This window comes from Engraulis encrasicolus, chromosome 18 (genome assembly GCF_034702125.1).
Source record: "Engraulis encrasicolus isolate BLACKSEA-1 chromosome 18, IST_EnEncr_1.0, whole genome shotgun sequence".
In the NCBI taxonomy this organism is placed as follows: Eukaryota; Metazoa; Chordata; class Actinopteri; order Clupeiformes; family Engraulidae; genus Engraulis; species Engraulis encrasicolus.
The window spans coordinates 45,084,816-45,099,030 of NC_085874.1; the positions used below are offsets into that span (position 1 = coordinate 45,084,816).

At 44.6% G+C, this 14,215-nt stretch overlaps 1 protein-coding gene across 1 annotated transcript in view; it reads right to left on the minus strand.

Annotated features, from left to right (window-relative positions):
• opn8a (opsin 8, group member a) overlaps nt 1–14,215 on the minus strand; it is a 49,880-nt gene that overhangs the window by 17,206 nt on the left and 18,459 nt on the right. The window contains exon 2 of the mRNA XM_063222205.1: nt 8,675–8,968. Coding sequence (XP_063078275.1) covers nt 8,675–8,968 — 294 coding nt within the window. The remainder of the gene's footprint in view (nt 1–8,674; nt 8,969–14,215) is intronic.

Genomic DNA, 14,215 nt, shown 5'->3' on the forward strand with positions numbered 1-14,215 from the left:
GGAAAAAGGTCCTAAAAGCAAAATTGTGTTAGACCCGGCAATCCCGAAATTACTGCACGACGGCCCTGACTTCTCGTTGTCCCCATCTGAGCTGATTAAACAGCAGAAAGCTGATGATAGTCTCGTAACCTGTTTCGATTCATTGTGTTCCGATTCGGAAATAGGCACCGTCTCCGAGGGTTTTTACCTACACAATGGTGTCCTCATGAGGAAATCTGAGGACTGTCCGTCGCCAATCCTGCAGATAGTGGTACCGTCCAAATACCGCTCCGCCATCCTGAGCATGGCCCATGATGGTCTCGCTGGCCATAGTGGCGTAGGTAAAACGTATGATCGGATTCAACGGCATTTCTTCTGGCCAGGTGTCAGGCGTGACGTAGCAGAGTTCTGTAGGTCTTGTCACCCCTGTCAGCTTGCTGGAAAGCCCAACCAAATAATACCACCTGCGCCCTTACACCCCATTCCAGCTGTAGGCCAGCCGTTTGAGCGCGTAATTATAGACTGCGTCGGTCCACTCCCCAGGTCAAAAAGTGGCTACCAGTATCTGTTAACCGTCATGTGCACGTCCACTCGCTACCCAGAGGCTATTCCCCTCCGGAAAATTACCACCAAAGCTATAGTGAGGGCGTTGCTGCGGTTCTTTTCGTTCGTTGGTCTTCCACGTGAAATTCAGAGCGACCAAGGCAGTAACTTCATGTCCAAAGCGTTCGCCAAGGCTCTCCAGTCACTCCAGATCACCCACCAGGTGTCCTCAGCGTTCCATCCTGCCAGCCAGGGCGCGTTGGAGAGGTACCACCAAACGCTCAAACGTATGCTCCGTGCGTTCTGTCTGGAGACTGGAGCGTCTTGGGAAGATGCTGTGCCTTGGTTGCTATTCGCCTCTCGTGAAGTGGTCCAGGAATCCACTGGTTTCAGTCCAGCCGAGCTCGTATTCGCCCACCAACTGCGCACGCCACTGACCGTGCTTAGCGAGCGTTGGATTGGTGTTGCTCCGCCAAAAAGTCTGTTGCAATTCGTGAGCGACTTTCGCACGCGCCTGTACCACGCTCGTGCCATCGCGAGAGCCAATCTTGATAATGCGCAGAACAAGATGAAGCATCGGTTCGATCGAAAAGCCCGTAGCCGCAGCTTCGCAGCTGGCGACAAAGTTCTGGTGTTAATGCCTATCCCAGGGTCTGTATTCCAGGCCAAATACCGCGGTCCTTACAGTGTCGAGAAGAGACTGTCTGATGTGGATTGTGTGATTGCTACCCCTGATAAGCGCTTCAGCTCTCGCGTTTGCCACATAAACATGCTGAAGCCTTATCACACTCGTGCGCCGCGTGATTCACCTGTTGTCCTACTCTCCGCAGTAGCTGAGAGTGAGGATGTTGACACGGCCCCCTTGCGCTGCATTGTCCAGGGCCGACTAAAGAATTCAGAGATGTTGGCAACGCTGCCAAACCATTTGTCGCATTTAACTGCAAAACAACAAAGTGACATCGTGTCGTTAGTCCATGAGTACCCGGAGATATTTCGCGATGTCCCCTCCAGGACGAATGTACTACAGCATGACATCGATGTAGGGAGTAGTCTCCCAATTAAACAGCATCCATACAGGGTCAATCCGACGAAGCGTGCCATTTTACGCCAGGAAACCGATTATCTCCTGTCCAACAAGCTGGCCGAGCCGAGTGTCAGCCCGTGGAGTTCGCCTTGCCTTTTAGTCCTGAAGAGCGACTCTTCATATCGCTTCTGTACTGACTACCGCCGGGTGAACGCAGTCACCGTTCCCGACAGCTATCCAATGCCTCGGGTCGATGACTGCGTTGACAGAATCGGATCCGCAACGTTCGTCTCCAAGTTAGACTTGCTGAAGGGTTATTGGCAAGTGGGCCTCACCCCCAGAGCAAGACTAATTTCTGCCTTTGTGACCCCCGATGCGTTTTTGCAGTATAATGTCATGGCATTTGGCATGCGTAATGCTGGTGCTACATTCCAGCGTCTTGTGAACCTAGTTTTATGTTTATGGTGGTGGGTTTGGTGTACACTATAAGTGTAAAAATGTTTGAATGTTGGTGCATAGTTTTATGCATTCCTTGCATATTACTATGCACCCCCCATTTCTTTTCTGTCCCCTCTTCTTTTTTTTAGAGACTATAGTCTCTATTTTGTGGTGGGGGTGTTACCGCCAGGTTTAGTTTGGTTTTTTTTGGTTTGTTTTTTTTCCCCCTGTCAATTCTGTCTTGTTGGGGACCCTTAATTTAATTATTGTCCTCCGCAGGCTAGCAGCACTCATCAGTGGCGGCACCTGGGAAGTGGGGCGGAGCGCTGCTGTTAAAACAGAAGGCTAACCGCCAGCTCCCTCTCCTTCACCGAGCATCTGGCCTCGTCTACTTCCCGGGTTGAGACTGCAGCTGCTTTTTGCTTTTGGAAGCCATCGACTTTTTGACGCATTTTTGTGCTTTTTCTACAGGGGCGCGGCCCCTTTGTATTTTCATTCATTCATACCCTAGACTTTTGCATAGGAGCTCGGCTCCCCTTTTTGTTACCCCCCTCTCTTTTTAATAAATACCTCTTATTTCATACCATTTTCCGTTTTTGAGTCCCTTTCATGTTACCATTTGTAACAGTGTGTGTGTGTGTGTGTGTGTGTGTGTGTGTGTGTGTGTGTGTGTGTGTGTGTGTGTGTGTGTGTCTGTGTCTGTGTCTGTGTGTGTGTGTTTTCCAGGGCCCAGGGGAAGGGGGGAGGCAGTCCAGAATTGGTTGCTCACTAGCTTGTATGTAATGGGTAGGGGTCCCTTTTAAATGCCTTTTTTTCCTGAGCCCAGACTAAGCTTTCAGCGGCTATGCACATGCCTCATGACACAGAAAATGAAAACGGCATACACACAATTACGTATGTGTGCAGACTGCGCACGCAAGCACATGCATGCATACACACACACACATACATCTGGGAGGACACACACACACACACACACACACACACACACACACACACACACACACACACACACACACACACATTAAACAGGAAGTTCCCTACTCTGTGCCCGCTCTCTGTATCACCTCCTGCCACCTGTAACATAGCAGTCTGCTAAAGCGAAAGCCTTTTAACCAATAAAAACATGTATGTAATATATTAACGCGTCTTAACCCATTAATTCCTGATGTTGCGTTGCGCAACATTGGCCCTGGCGCCTGGAGCTGCATTACGCAACATTCAGGCTCATGAGATTTGAGACAACTTCATTAAAAATCTCTGTTTGTTTGAGATGAATGAACACATTCTAATGCAAGATGAGGGTCTTAGCATTTAAATTCAATTTAGTGCATATGTTTGTGTGCTTCAGTAGCTGAGATATTTAGGTTTTTATATGCTAAGGGCAGCTTTTCTTAAAAAGGACTCAGGCATTCAGCACCCTTTTTTGCAGGTGCCCTAGGCGTCAATGGGTTAATTCAAGAAAGGTAGTGGTGCGCACATCCAAGATGCAGGTGCAGGACAAAAATTAAAATAATAATAACAAATTATTCAGAGCCATAACTGCACAAATAGACCTACCGCGACAAGAGCGAGGTGAGCGACGGAAGTAATTGACTTTGTATTGAGTCACACGACAAAAGCGATTCTGGAGACTAGAGCGATGTGCGCGACGAGCGCAACAGTTTGAAGTTGAAATCCTTTCAACTTTCTATGACGGGGTTCGGCGACAAGCCGTGACAGTCAATGACTGTATAGAGGTCAGTGACCACAGCCAATGGGAATTTTTGAATGCTTTGCCTTCTGCTTGTAACGGACATACTGTAGTCGCTTCAATCGCGCGTATCGCTCTGTCGCTTGAATCACATCGCGCCTGGTCTATTTGTGCGGTGACACTGCTACCCACACTGTCTTTCTCGCTCTTTCATACACAAACACCCAATATGTCTAGATCTACATAACTGTACATGTCTGTGTGTGACGTGTGTGCACTGTGTGAATAACATTAACTATACAGTACTGTATGTTTAGGATGGAATGAATACAAACAAAAAAAATAAATAAAGACACTCTGAGAATGAAAATGTAATCAAAAGGACAATAAGCAAACTACGGTAACCGTTTGGGCCACCTGCTGCCATGCCAAGTGAGTCCCCTGCAGCGATGTAGGGTCTGGTTGCTCGCTCAAGGCTATGAAGAGCAATTAGTCACTCCATACCATGCAGCTTTCCTCCCCACTGTAGTTAGCCTTTTTCACATTTACATATGTCAAACACAGAGGTGCACCTTGTCACCAGGCTAGGCAGGCAGCCACTTGGGGCTCCAAGCCACTAAATTGTGAATAACAGATCAAGTTTGAACTATAATAGCTCTGATTTGTTCCGAATGTTCATTCCTTTGGGTTTTTGCTAGGGGGCCCCACTGACATTAGAATCGCCTCTGGTCAAACAAGTTCCATTTTGGAGATAAGTTGGGCAAATGACTAGCAGCTTCCAAAGAAAACAGTGGTATGTACAAAGTAAGTTTATGGTCTATGTCACCGGATGCTACTTGTCCTGTTAAGACTGCATCAGAGATCTTATAGACAGAGATAAGTCATTTCAGTTCATTTCTGGTATCCACTTTCTGTCGGTTGAACGCCCCTTTAGGAGACCTTCGGTTAGGACACCTTCGGAGTCCTGAGGTTGAGAATAAATTGAGTCCCCTTAGCACTGTAGATGGCGGTAGCGCACTTCTCGTGCAAACACCTCAAAAATAGAAGAAGAAGGTGGGGACAACGCCCCCTTAGGAGACCCAACTTGAGCACACACTTTTGCATTGGGTGGGCGGGTTTCGAAGACTCTTTATTACTCCACCCTCTTTGACTGCATTGAAGAATCGAAGGCGTCTGATGTCACATGAAAAAAGTTCATTCAGTTTTTGGTGGGGCAAACTCCTAGCCATTAGGCCACAGCTTACATGTTTCTGACAATTACATTTCACACGTTATTACAGGTACAGTACTTTAACATGGCATTATATACTCATATTGACAAGTTGTGCTCCTGTAGCAAGTAGGTAGAGAGATACAGTAACACATAAGCAGTGAAGAGGTAAAATATTGTGTTGCTACATTATGACACAATGTGTTTTCAGAAGGTGACAATCCCAACACTGTTTAAAAAAAAGTTTTTCTACAGGGGTTTTTTTTTTGCACCCGTAACACATCTGTGTGAAATGTAAATTCATCTTAAACATGTGCCATTCTAATGCATGAATTCTTCATATTTTTCACATCACATGTGCAGCATAACACCATGAAACCAAGCAGTGCACGTTAAACATTTAACAGCATCAATCCACATGAAAAGATCTATAGCAGCCTTTTGCCTGAATTTAATATAACATGTTCTCAGATCTAAAACTGCTCCACTGCTGCTGACACTGAATGGAAGGCATACATACAGCAGAAGAGAACGTTCGACCAATCTCCACCTGGACAGATGGGCACTCATCAAGCAGAGTTTTGTCCGCCTTGGCAAATTTGATGTGCAGAGATTTTTCCAATTTTGCAGATATATGTGTGAGTGATGCAACTGCAGGCCTTATCTGAATGCAGGCAACAACAAAAAACACCACTGTGACAATTCACAAGGAAAAGTGATCCATATGAAAGAAGCCGGTGATGGATATATGCGATTTTCATTGCCTTAATGCCTTAATGGTAATTAATTAATTAATTTATTTATTTATTTATTTTTGCACTATTTTTTGCACACTGAGATCAGGCACAGGGTGAGCCACAGAGACTACTTCTGTGCAGAGGCGGTTCTAGGGTCAGTTGGAGCCCCAAGCAATTTTTTTTTTTTTTTTAAAGGAGAGAGAGAGTTCACAACAAATTGCAACCACTGTGGTTTACGTAAGTGTTAGTTGTTGTTCTCCATCTACGTAGTGTCTCTTGGGGCCCCCAAGGCAGCTGCCTCCCTAGCCTGGTGACAAGATGCTGTGCCATGTGACAGATCCATCAATACTGCAGAGCCTTTTGCTGTGAAGGGGGCTGTGGAACACTGTTGTGGCCTGCCTTGTTTGCCAAATGTCTCATGCCAAATACGGTACACTCTACAAGGTGTTAAATGGACTCACTAAGTGTTGAATTAATTTCTGTGAAGAGCTCATTAAGGCCCATTAGAAGTAATTAAAACTCTGCCAAGCCTATTAAAGGCCATTAAGCCAAGGGATGGCATGTCTAATGATTTTCATCATTTATTGGCTCTGCATGAAGGGAAAACCAGTGAATTGTATCTCTCTCTCTCTCTCTCTCTCTCTCTCTCTCTCTCTCTCTCTTTCCTTTTCTCTCTTTCTCTCAGCATTTCATCAATTTGGGTGAATATTTCTCGGTGAAGAGCCTGCATGGTAGCGTCTTTGTGCAGATTGGTTCGCTGCCGGGCCACTGTTTGCTGAAAATACTCAACTGCATCATAACAACATTGCTATGACAATCCCTGAGAGCTTTAAGTAACATATTAAGACATCGCCATTACAATTTTAGTGACGGCAGGATTAAAACATAGGCTCTGCACAAAAGGGGTTAAGATGATTTAGAATTCATTCCAATATCTTGAAAATGAATGATGGAAGCGAAGGACAGCACTCTTCAGATTTTTTCTTTGTTTATTCACCCATGAACATATCAGACAGAGCCCTTCTTCAGCGCCCTCCTTCAGCGTTATTCGTGGGCGAATAAACAAAGAATAAAATCTGAAGAGTGCTGTCCTTTGCTTCCTTCATTCATTTAGGGTTCATGTGGGATTCAGCACCCAGTTAAAAGCTGTGAGAATAATTAGGCGACAGTGTGAACATGTGTCTTAAATATCTTAAAAATAGCAGGAAAAGCTTACAGTAGACATGCACAAATTAGCCTACTTATATGCATGATATCAGATTAAATGTAAATGGGATTCGCTTTGACTTTAGATCTATTCTCCGTAATAGACCCTGCAGTGCTATTTACATGCATCTTGCGAAGCGTCTAAAAGCGCGATTACATGGCACTATTCAGACATGCCGCTATTCCGGCATTGATGTCTATTGTCTGAATACCGGCACGTTTCCCACAGAAATCTTCCATGTCTGTGATTTGTGCTACCTGGCTCAGGTTTTATCAGTTTAGGGAGAGTGCATGCGGTTACCCTAACCTTAACCCTACGGCATGTCGGATGTCGAAATAGCGGTATGTTTGAATCAGTGGTGTAGTCTACGTAGAACGCGGGTATACGGAGTATACCCACTTCTAAATTTCAGGGGTTTCAGTATACCCACTTAAAATAGATGAATGCATTGTTTTGAATAGCACTAATATTTACAGTATACAGTACCCACTTCAAAAAATGCTCAAATATACAGTATACCCACTAAAAAAAAAGTAGACTACACCACTTGTTTGAATAGTGCTTGCCGCTCTGAAAGCATGTGTGAAGAGCTGTGGTGGCAAATGTCAAGTACCAAACAAAGCAAAGCAAAACACAAAAAAACCAAATAAATAGATGCTGTCCTACTATTCCATCTCATGCGAGAATAATGCAAGGAATAATAATGGTGTAAAATGAAAGTTGGAACGTTAAATGTCTGTGTCAAGTTTTAACTGAATGTTTAGTGAGGATTGATCGTAGCTTTAGCATTTGGAAGTGGACCATTTTTGTAAAATTTTCATTGAAAACCCTGCAATTGCTAGTTTTAGAGGCAGGACACTATGTCTAGGCGTGGGAACACTCTACTATTGCATTTCCAGACAGGCTAAAAGAGATTAACACCAAACCTATACTTAAATATGAAGGCATGAATGGGGAGATGGAATAGGAGTGCTATTATTGTCCTTGTGAATGCTACCTGATTTGAAGGTATAGAGATGAACAAAGCACTTAACATTGAATGTCTCTCCTCCATCCATCCATCAATTCATCCATCCATCCATGCGTTCATCCATCCATCAAAATCTGCTTACGTAACTTGTGATTTCTTGGCAACAGTGGGAAATAGTCCGTGTTCACCCAAAAAGAGTCTCGCTTTTTAAATTAACCATGGTACAGTATGTGTGCATAAGTGTAACAGTGTGACAACATTCTGAAAAACAATAACATGGTATTCAATCTGTTTAGTGGGGTGGGGGGTGTTAGACCATGGAGGTGGGAACAGGAGCAGAACTGATTGTGTGGAGGACGCTACTGCAAATGCCCTTGCGTAAATTCCCCTTTTTAACTTGCGTATGTAGTCTCCTACCCGACTTGGGTGTTGTGCTAGCCTGGTGACAAGATGCACCTCTGGTGTTAGACCGTGGAGGTGGGAACAGGAGCAGAACTGATTGTGTGGAGGATGTTACTGTAATTGTCCTTAATAACCCATTGACGCCTAGGGCACCAGCAAAAAAGGGTGCTGAATGCCTGAGCCCTTTTTAAGAAAAGCTGCCCTCAGCATTATACAAACCTAAATATCTCAGCTTCTGACGCACATAAACATATGCACTAAGTTGCATTTACGTAAACGCTAAGACCCTCATCTTTCATTAGAATGTGTTCATTCATCTCAAACAAACAGAGATTTTTAATTAAATTGTCTCAAATCTCATGAGCCTGAATGTTGCATAATGCAGCTCCAGGCGACAGGGCCAATGTTGTGCAACGCAACATCAGGCATCAATGGGTTAAATTCCCCTTCTCAACTTGCGCAGTCTCCTACCTGACTTGGGCGTTGTGCCGGCCACCCGGTAGCGGACCAGGCCCATGACGGCCAGCGTCATGATGCTGGCCACGCTGAAGATCATGCCCATGAGGCCGTAGTAGAGGCAGGTGGGGTCGCCGCCGATCCAGACGTGGCTGAAGGCGGAGGCGATGGAGAGCGGGTACATGCTGAGCGCCATGCCGATGTCCGTCACCGCCAGGTTGATGGTCAGCAGCTCGGGCGCCTTCAGGAGACGCTTGCGCCGCGCGGCGGTGATGAGCACAGCGGAGTTGCCCACGATGGATAGCACGGCTTGGGGGGTAAACAGAAAGGAAGTGACATAGGCAGAGAGAGGAGACAAGGAGATGTGAGAAAGAGATCGATACACAGACAGACAGACAGACAGATAGACAGATAGACAGATAGATAGATAGATAGATAGCGGTGATGAGCACGGTGGAGTTCCCCACGATGGACTGCACGGCTTAGGGGGGTATGCAGTGACATAGAGAGGCAGAGAGAGGAGACAAGGAGACAGTGTGTGAGAAAGAGATCGATACACAGACAGACAGACAGACAGACAGACAGACAGACAGACAGACAGACAGACAGACAGACTGACTGACTGACTGACTGACTGGCTGGCTGGCTGGCTGACTGACTGACTGACTGACTGACTGACTGACTGACTGACTGACTGACTGATTGATTGATTGATTGATTGATTGATTGATTGATTGATTGATTGATTGATTGATTGATTGATTGATTGATTGATTGATTGATTGATTGATTGATTGATAGATAGATAGATAGATAGATAGATAGATAGATAGATCAAGGGACGATGCCATCTCAAATTTGTTGCATACCACACTATCACATCTAGACAGAGGAAAGGGTAATTATGTGAGAATGCTGTTCATTGATTATAGTTCAGCATTCAACACCATAATTCCCCTCACTCTTGTCAGGAAGATGAAGTCACTGGGGCTAGACTTACCTCTATGCAACTGGGTGTTAAACTTTCTCACAAGCCGCACGCAGGTTGTTAGAGTGGGTGGCACAACATCTAACACCCTCACCATCAGCACTGGATCACCTCAAGGTTGTGTGTTAAGCTCCCTACTCTACAACATTTACACCCATGACTGCAGAGCCAGCAGCAGTCAGAATTCCATCATCAAGTTTGCTGATGACACTGTAGTGGTGGGACTGATCAATAATAACGATGAACAGGCATATATAAATGAAGTTTCTAACATCTCACAATGGTGCCAGCACAACAACCTGGCACTAAACGTAAGCAAGACTAAGGAAATGGTGGTGGACTTTCGGAAAAAGAAGGGAAACTACACTCCACTTTCCATCTGCAAACAACCAGTTGAGAGGGTAGAGTGCTTTAAATACCTTGGTGCTCACATCACAAATGACTTAACATGGACAAACAACACACACAACATCATTAAGAAATCCAGGCAGAGACTGTACTTTCTGCGCCTATTGAAAAAGTTCAAAGTTTCCACACCCATCCTAAAAGCCTTCTACTCCTCAGCAGTGGAGAGCATCTTAACAGGGTCCATCATCACCTGGTACGGAAACGCCACAGTGCGTGAACAGAAAGAACTACAAAGGATAGTGCGCTCTGCTGAGCGCTGTATTCATCAACCTCTCCCTACCGTGAAAGACTTATACACAAAGAGAGTGCTATCTAGGGCCCGTAACATTCTCAAAGACCAGTCACACCCAGGATATGGACTATTTAAAAAACTGAGATCTGGAAGGCGACTGTGCTGTCACAGAGCTAGAACTGAGAGACTGAGAAAGAGCTTTTTTCCTCATGCCATTTGCTTACTGAATTCCTCCTAATTACTTTGATTGAACACACACACACACACACACACACACACACACACACACACACACACACACACACACACACACACACACACAGTGACAGAGAATAGCTTCTGGGCAGCAAGAGCGATATGAGCGATTGAAGCGACTAGAGTATGTACGTTAAAAGCAGAATGCAAGCACTCCAACATTCCCATTGGCTGTGGCGGCTGTCGTCGGACCACCCCATAGCTAATTTGCATAATATTCTCAGGAGTTCTACTACAAACTGTCGCTCTCGTCATTTTTTGTGTAAATTTCATAAATGTAAGGATAAAATGCTGGTCTTGAAAGAAGATGAAAGCAGAACAGAGAGCAATGTCAGTGAGCAATGAAAATGACTCCATCACAGAATTTTTTGCAAAGTCAGTAAAAACTGCCACCGATTTTGTGTCACAATGCTCTGTGTTCATTTCACAGAATTCTGTGAGATCATGTTGAGATGAGAGCTTGTTAACCCCACCCATCCCCCAACACACACACACACACACACACACACACACACACACACACACACACACACACACACACACACACACACACACACACACACACACACACACACACACACACACACACACACACACACACTCCTGGCAGTGTCTGGAATCAATACATAGAAAAGATAACCAGAGGCGCATTTTGTCACCAACATAGACAGGCAGCTGCTTGGGGCCAAAGCTCCTAGATGGTGAATAACTGCTCACACTTTTCTACAGCAGTGAAAATTTTGTTTAAAATGTTAATTCCTTGGAATTTTCGCTTTGGGCCCCAGCTGACCCCAGAGTCACCTCTGTAGATAATGCATTTTTTTCAGTTCTGTTCAACTTCCTTAAGTTGATACATTTTATCGCGCACCCAAAGACTTTCGTTTTTCCAAGAAGTTGAGTGCATCCTTTGCCAAAACTTTCAGTTCTGTTCAGCCATTACATGAATCAAACAGACATGTGGTCTACAAGAGTCTTCATCGGTGTAAAAGTTCCTGTAAAGCTTAGAAAACAATAGGACATGTATAGGTGTATGTCCCTGGTTCTCTGAAGGAGAATGAGAGACTATTCTCGCTACGGAAGTTCCTTTTCGTAGGGGACATCCACCAAACACCATGAAATCACCACCGACAGGCAAAAAAGGCTTCTAGGCCCCAACATTGCTGCCTTCCGAGAGGGGTATACTGTAAAAGACGACGCACGCCTGCGCAATTCCTCTTCCACCACGTGACCACTGAGCTTTCTGGACGAGAAGGGAACGGTAGAGAATAGTCTCTTGATTTCATGGTGTTCAGTGGATGTCCCCTACAAAGAGGACCTCCCGTAGAGAGACTAGTCGAACGAATTCGACTGGTAAGACAACAACAGCCTCTGCTTTTGTCAGTGTCTGGAATTGAACCAGCAGCTCTTCACACCGCAAGCCTGACTCCATATCTGCTTGCATCATTCACCATCAATATTTCTCAGTGCCGTTCCCATTTGCAATAGCTTGTAAAAGTGTGAAGCTTCACCAAAGTTTTTTATGTTGTGAGGTTGCTACGCCTGCTACGCCAACTACTGAGGCTCTGCAAGTCTTTTTTTAACATTCCTCCCACAGCAAAACAAAATAAAAGATAGAGGAAAAAGAACAAGTTTTTTATATGATTTTGGAGAAAATTCTGATAATGAATGTGATAAATTGTCCATACAAACCAAGTGTCCATATTAGAATAAAGGACATTTTATATACTGTATGTGACTGTGTGACCCTCTGCGTGTGCGCGTGCATAAAATGACCATTGATAATTAAAACTTAGCCAAGTCCCACTCTGCTCTTGCAGTATTGTTCATTTTTACAACCTTAACTTCCTTGCAAATTTCTAGCAAATTCAGTCTATGTTAAAGGGCGGCACAATAGGGTTGAAATTTTGAATTACAGTGAATGGGCGTGCTTAGCAAAATCAGTGGAAAGTGTGTTTTACTGCAATCAAAACTCGCAAGGAAAGTCACGTGGATGAATGATTTGTTGCCTTTCTACTTCCTCTGGGCAACAAGCACCAAATAAATGTCTCTACAGTGTTGCCAGCCTGAAAATGCTGAATTATCGTACCAAAACCTATTGTTTTTGTGGGCTTTTTGGGAGGAAATTATCGTACGATTACCAAATTGTTGTTTCAAGGCATCTAAATGAAATGCATGACAACTCTGATTTTTTTTTAATCGTACAGAGATCAAAATGGGCAAAATGATGGTACAAATACGATAATTATCGTACATCTGGCAACACTGTGTCTCTAGATGGCTACATGGGCGTTCAAACATGGCTAAAGTGTTAGCGCATGGGGGCTAAAGCATTGCTAATGGAAGACGGCAAGAACATGCACAGGGGGTTTCAAATCTGGGAAAATAAGTGTGTGTGTGTGTGTGTGTGTGTGTGTGTGTGTGTGTGTGTGTGTGTGTGTGTGTGTGTGTGTGTGTGTGTGTGTGTGTGTGTGTGTGTGTGTGTGTGTGTCAGCGAGGTGGCAGGTGGCAGGGAGAACACGCAACAATGAACGCTTTCATGAGAGAGTGGACAAGCTCTAATTTGCCAAATGGAGACTTTACAACCACAAACAAACAAACAATTACAACAAACGACAACAGCAAACAATTGCAATTACAGTCTGATGTCTGTGTGAAAGCAGAGAGGGGAAAGCTCATTATCACTGCCCTTCCAGTTGGCATACTCCCAACTGCTCTTGTCACTAATTGCCATTACTGAAGTACTGTGTTAGACAGGCTACGGCCTCCTATTTGACTTCGGCGTTAATTAGTCGGGGCAAAAGATCGTTCAAAAACGTTTCGAGCTCCGCCGGGCTTGGGAATATCACCCACTTTTTCAGGAAGCAATCAACCTTGAGCAGCTCCAATGGCCCCGGGTAGAGCCGTGTTCAAGGCAGTGATGTAGATAAGCAGAGACGTTCTGGGAATATGTTTGGTTTAAACTTCGGTGCAGCCCTTTCTGGCATTGCAGTTACAAACCGAGGGAGGTGGGTCAACCATGCCGTTTGGGGACGTTATTCGTTATCTTCTTGGTCAGACCAAATCTCAGTACGAGATTTGAAAGTCGATGATAATCATGCTAGAAGTATGTAGCCCTTTCATGCAGATGGGGTCAGCATTCACTATTTTGCCGAAAAAGCCTAAATGTGTCATAACAGCATTCTGACAGACCGAGAGTCTTCTTTAGTAGGCCTAACAGACGAAGACATGGTCATTACCATTTTGGAGACAATAAGATTGTAACAGAGACTCTGTATGAAAGAGTTCATTAGCATTTGATCATCCAGATTAATACGGTAGGCACTTTTCAGGAGCACTTCTGACTCTGTGTAGGAATATAAACAATACTGTGTAATGGGTCCCCCTTCAGTAGTAATTATGTCATTAATTATATATGATATGTCATTATTTATCATTATCATGTTGCGAAATTCCACACTGCAAGTGCAGGGTCCTTGGAGTCCTCCACAATTAATTATAGCTGCAGCTGTTCAAACATCCGTCAGCAGCTAATTGTCTGGCTGGTTGTCAGCCTGGCGTGTGCTCAGTCTCAAAGCCGTGCAGCCAAACCCAAGACAGTTGGTCTTATGTTACGCAATGGTAGAGAAAATCTGAAGCACTCAAGGTCACAACTTTTTACTTTTTATTTGACTAC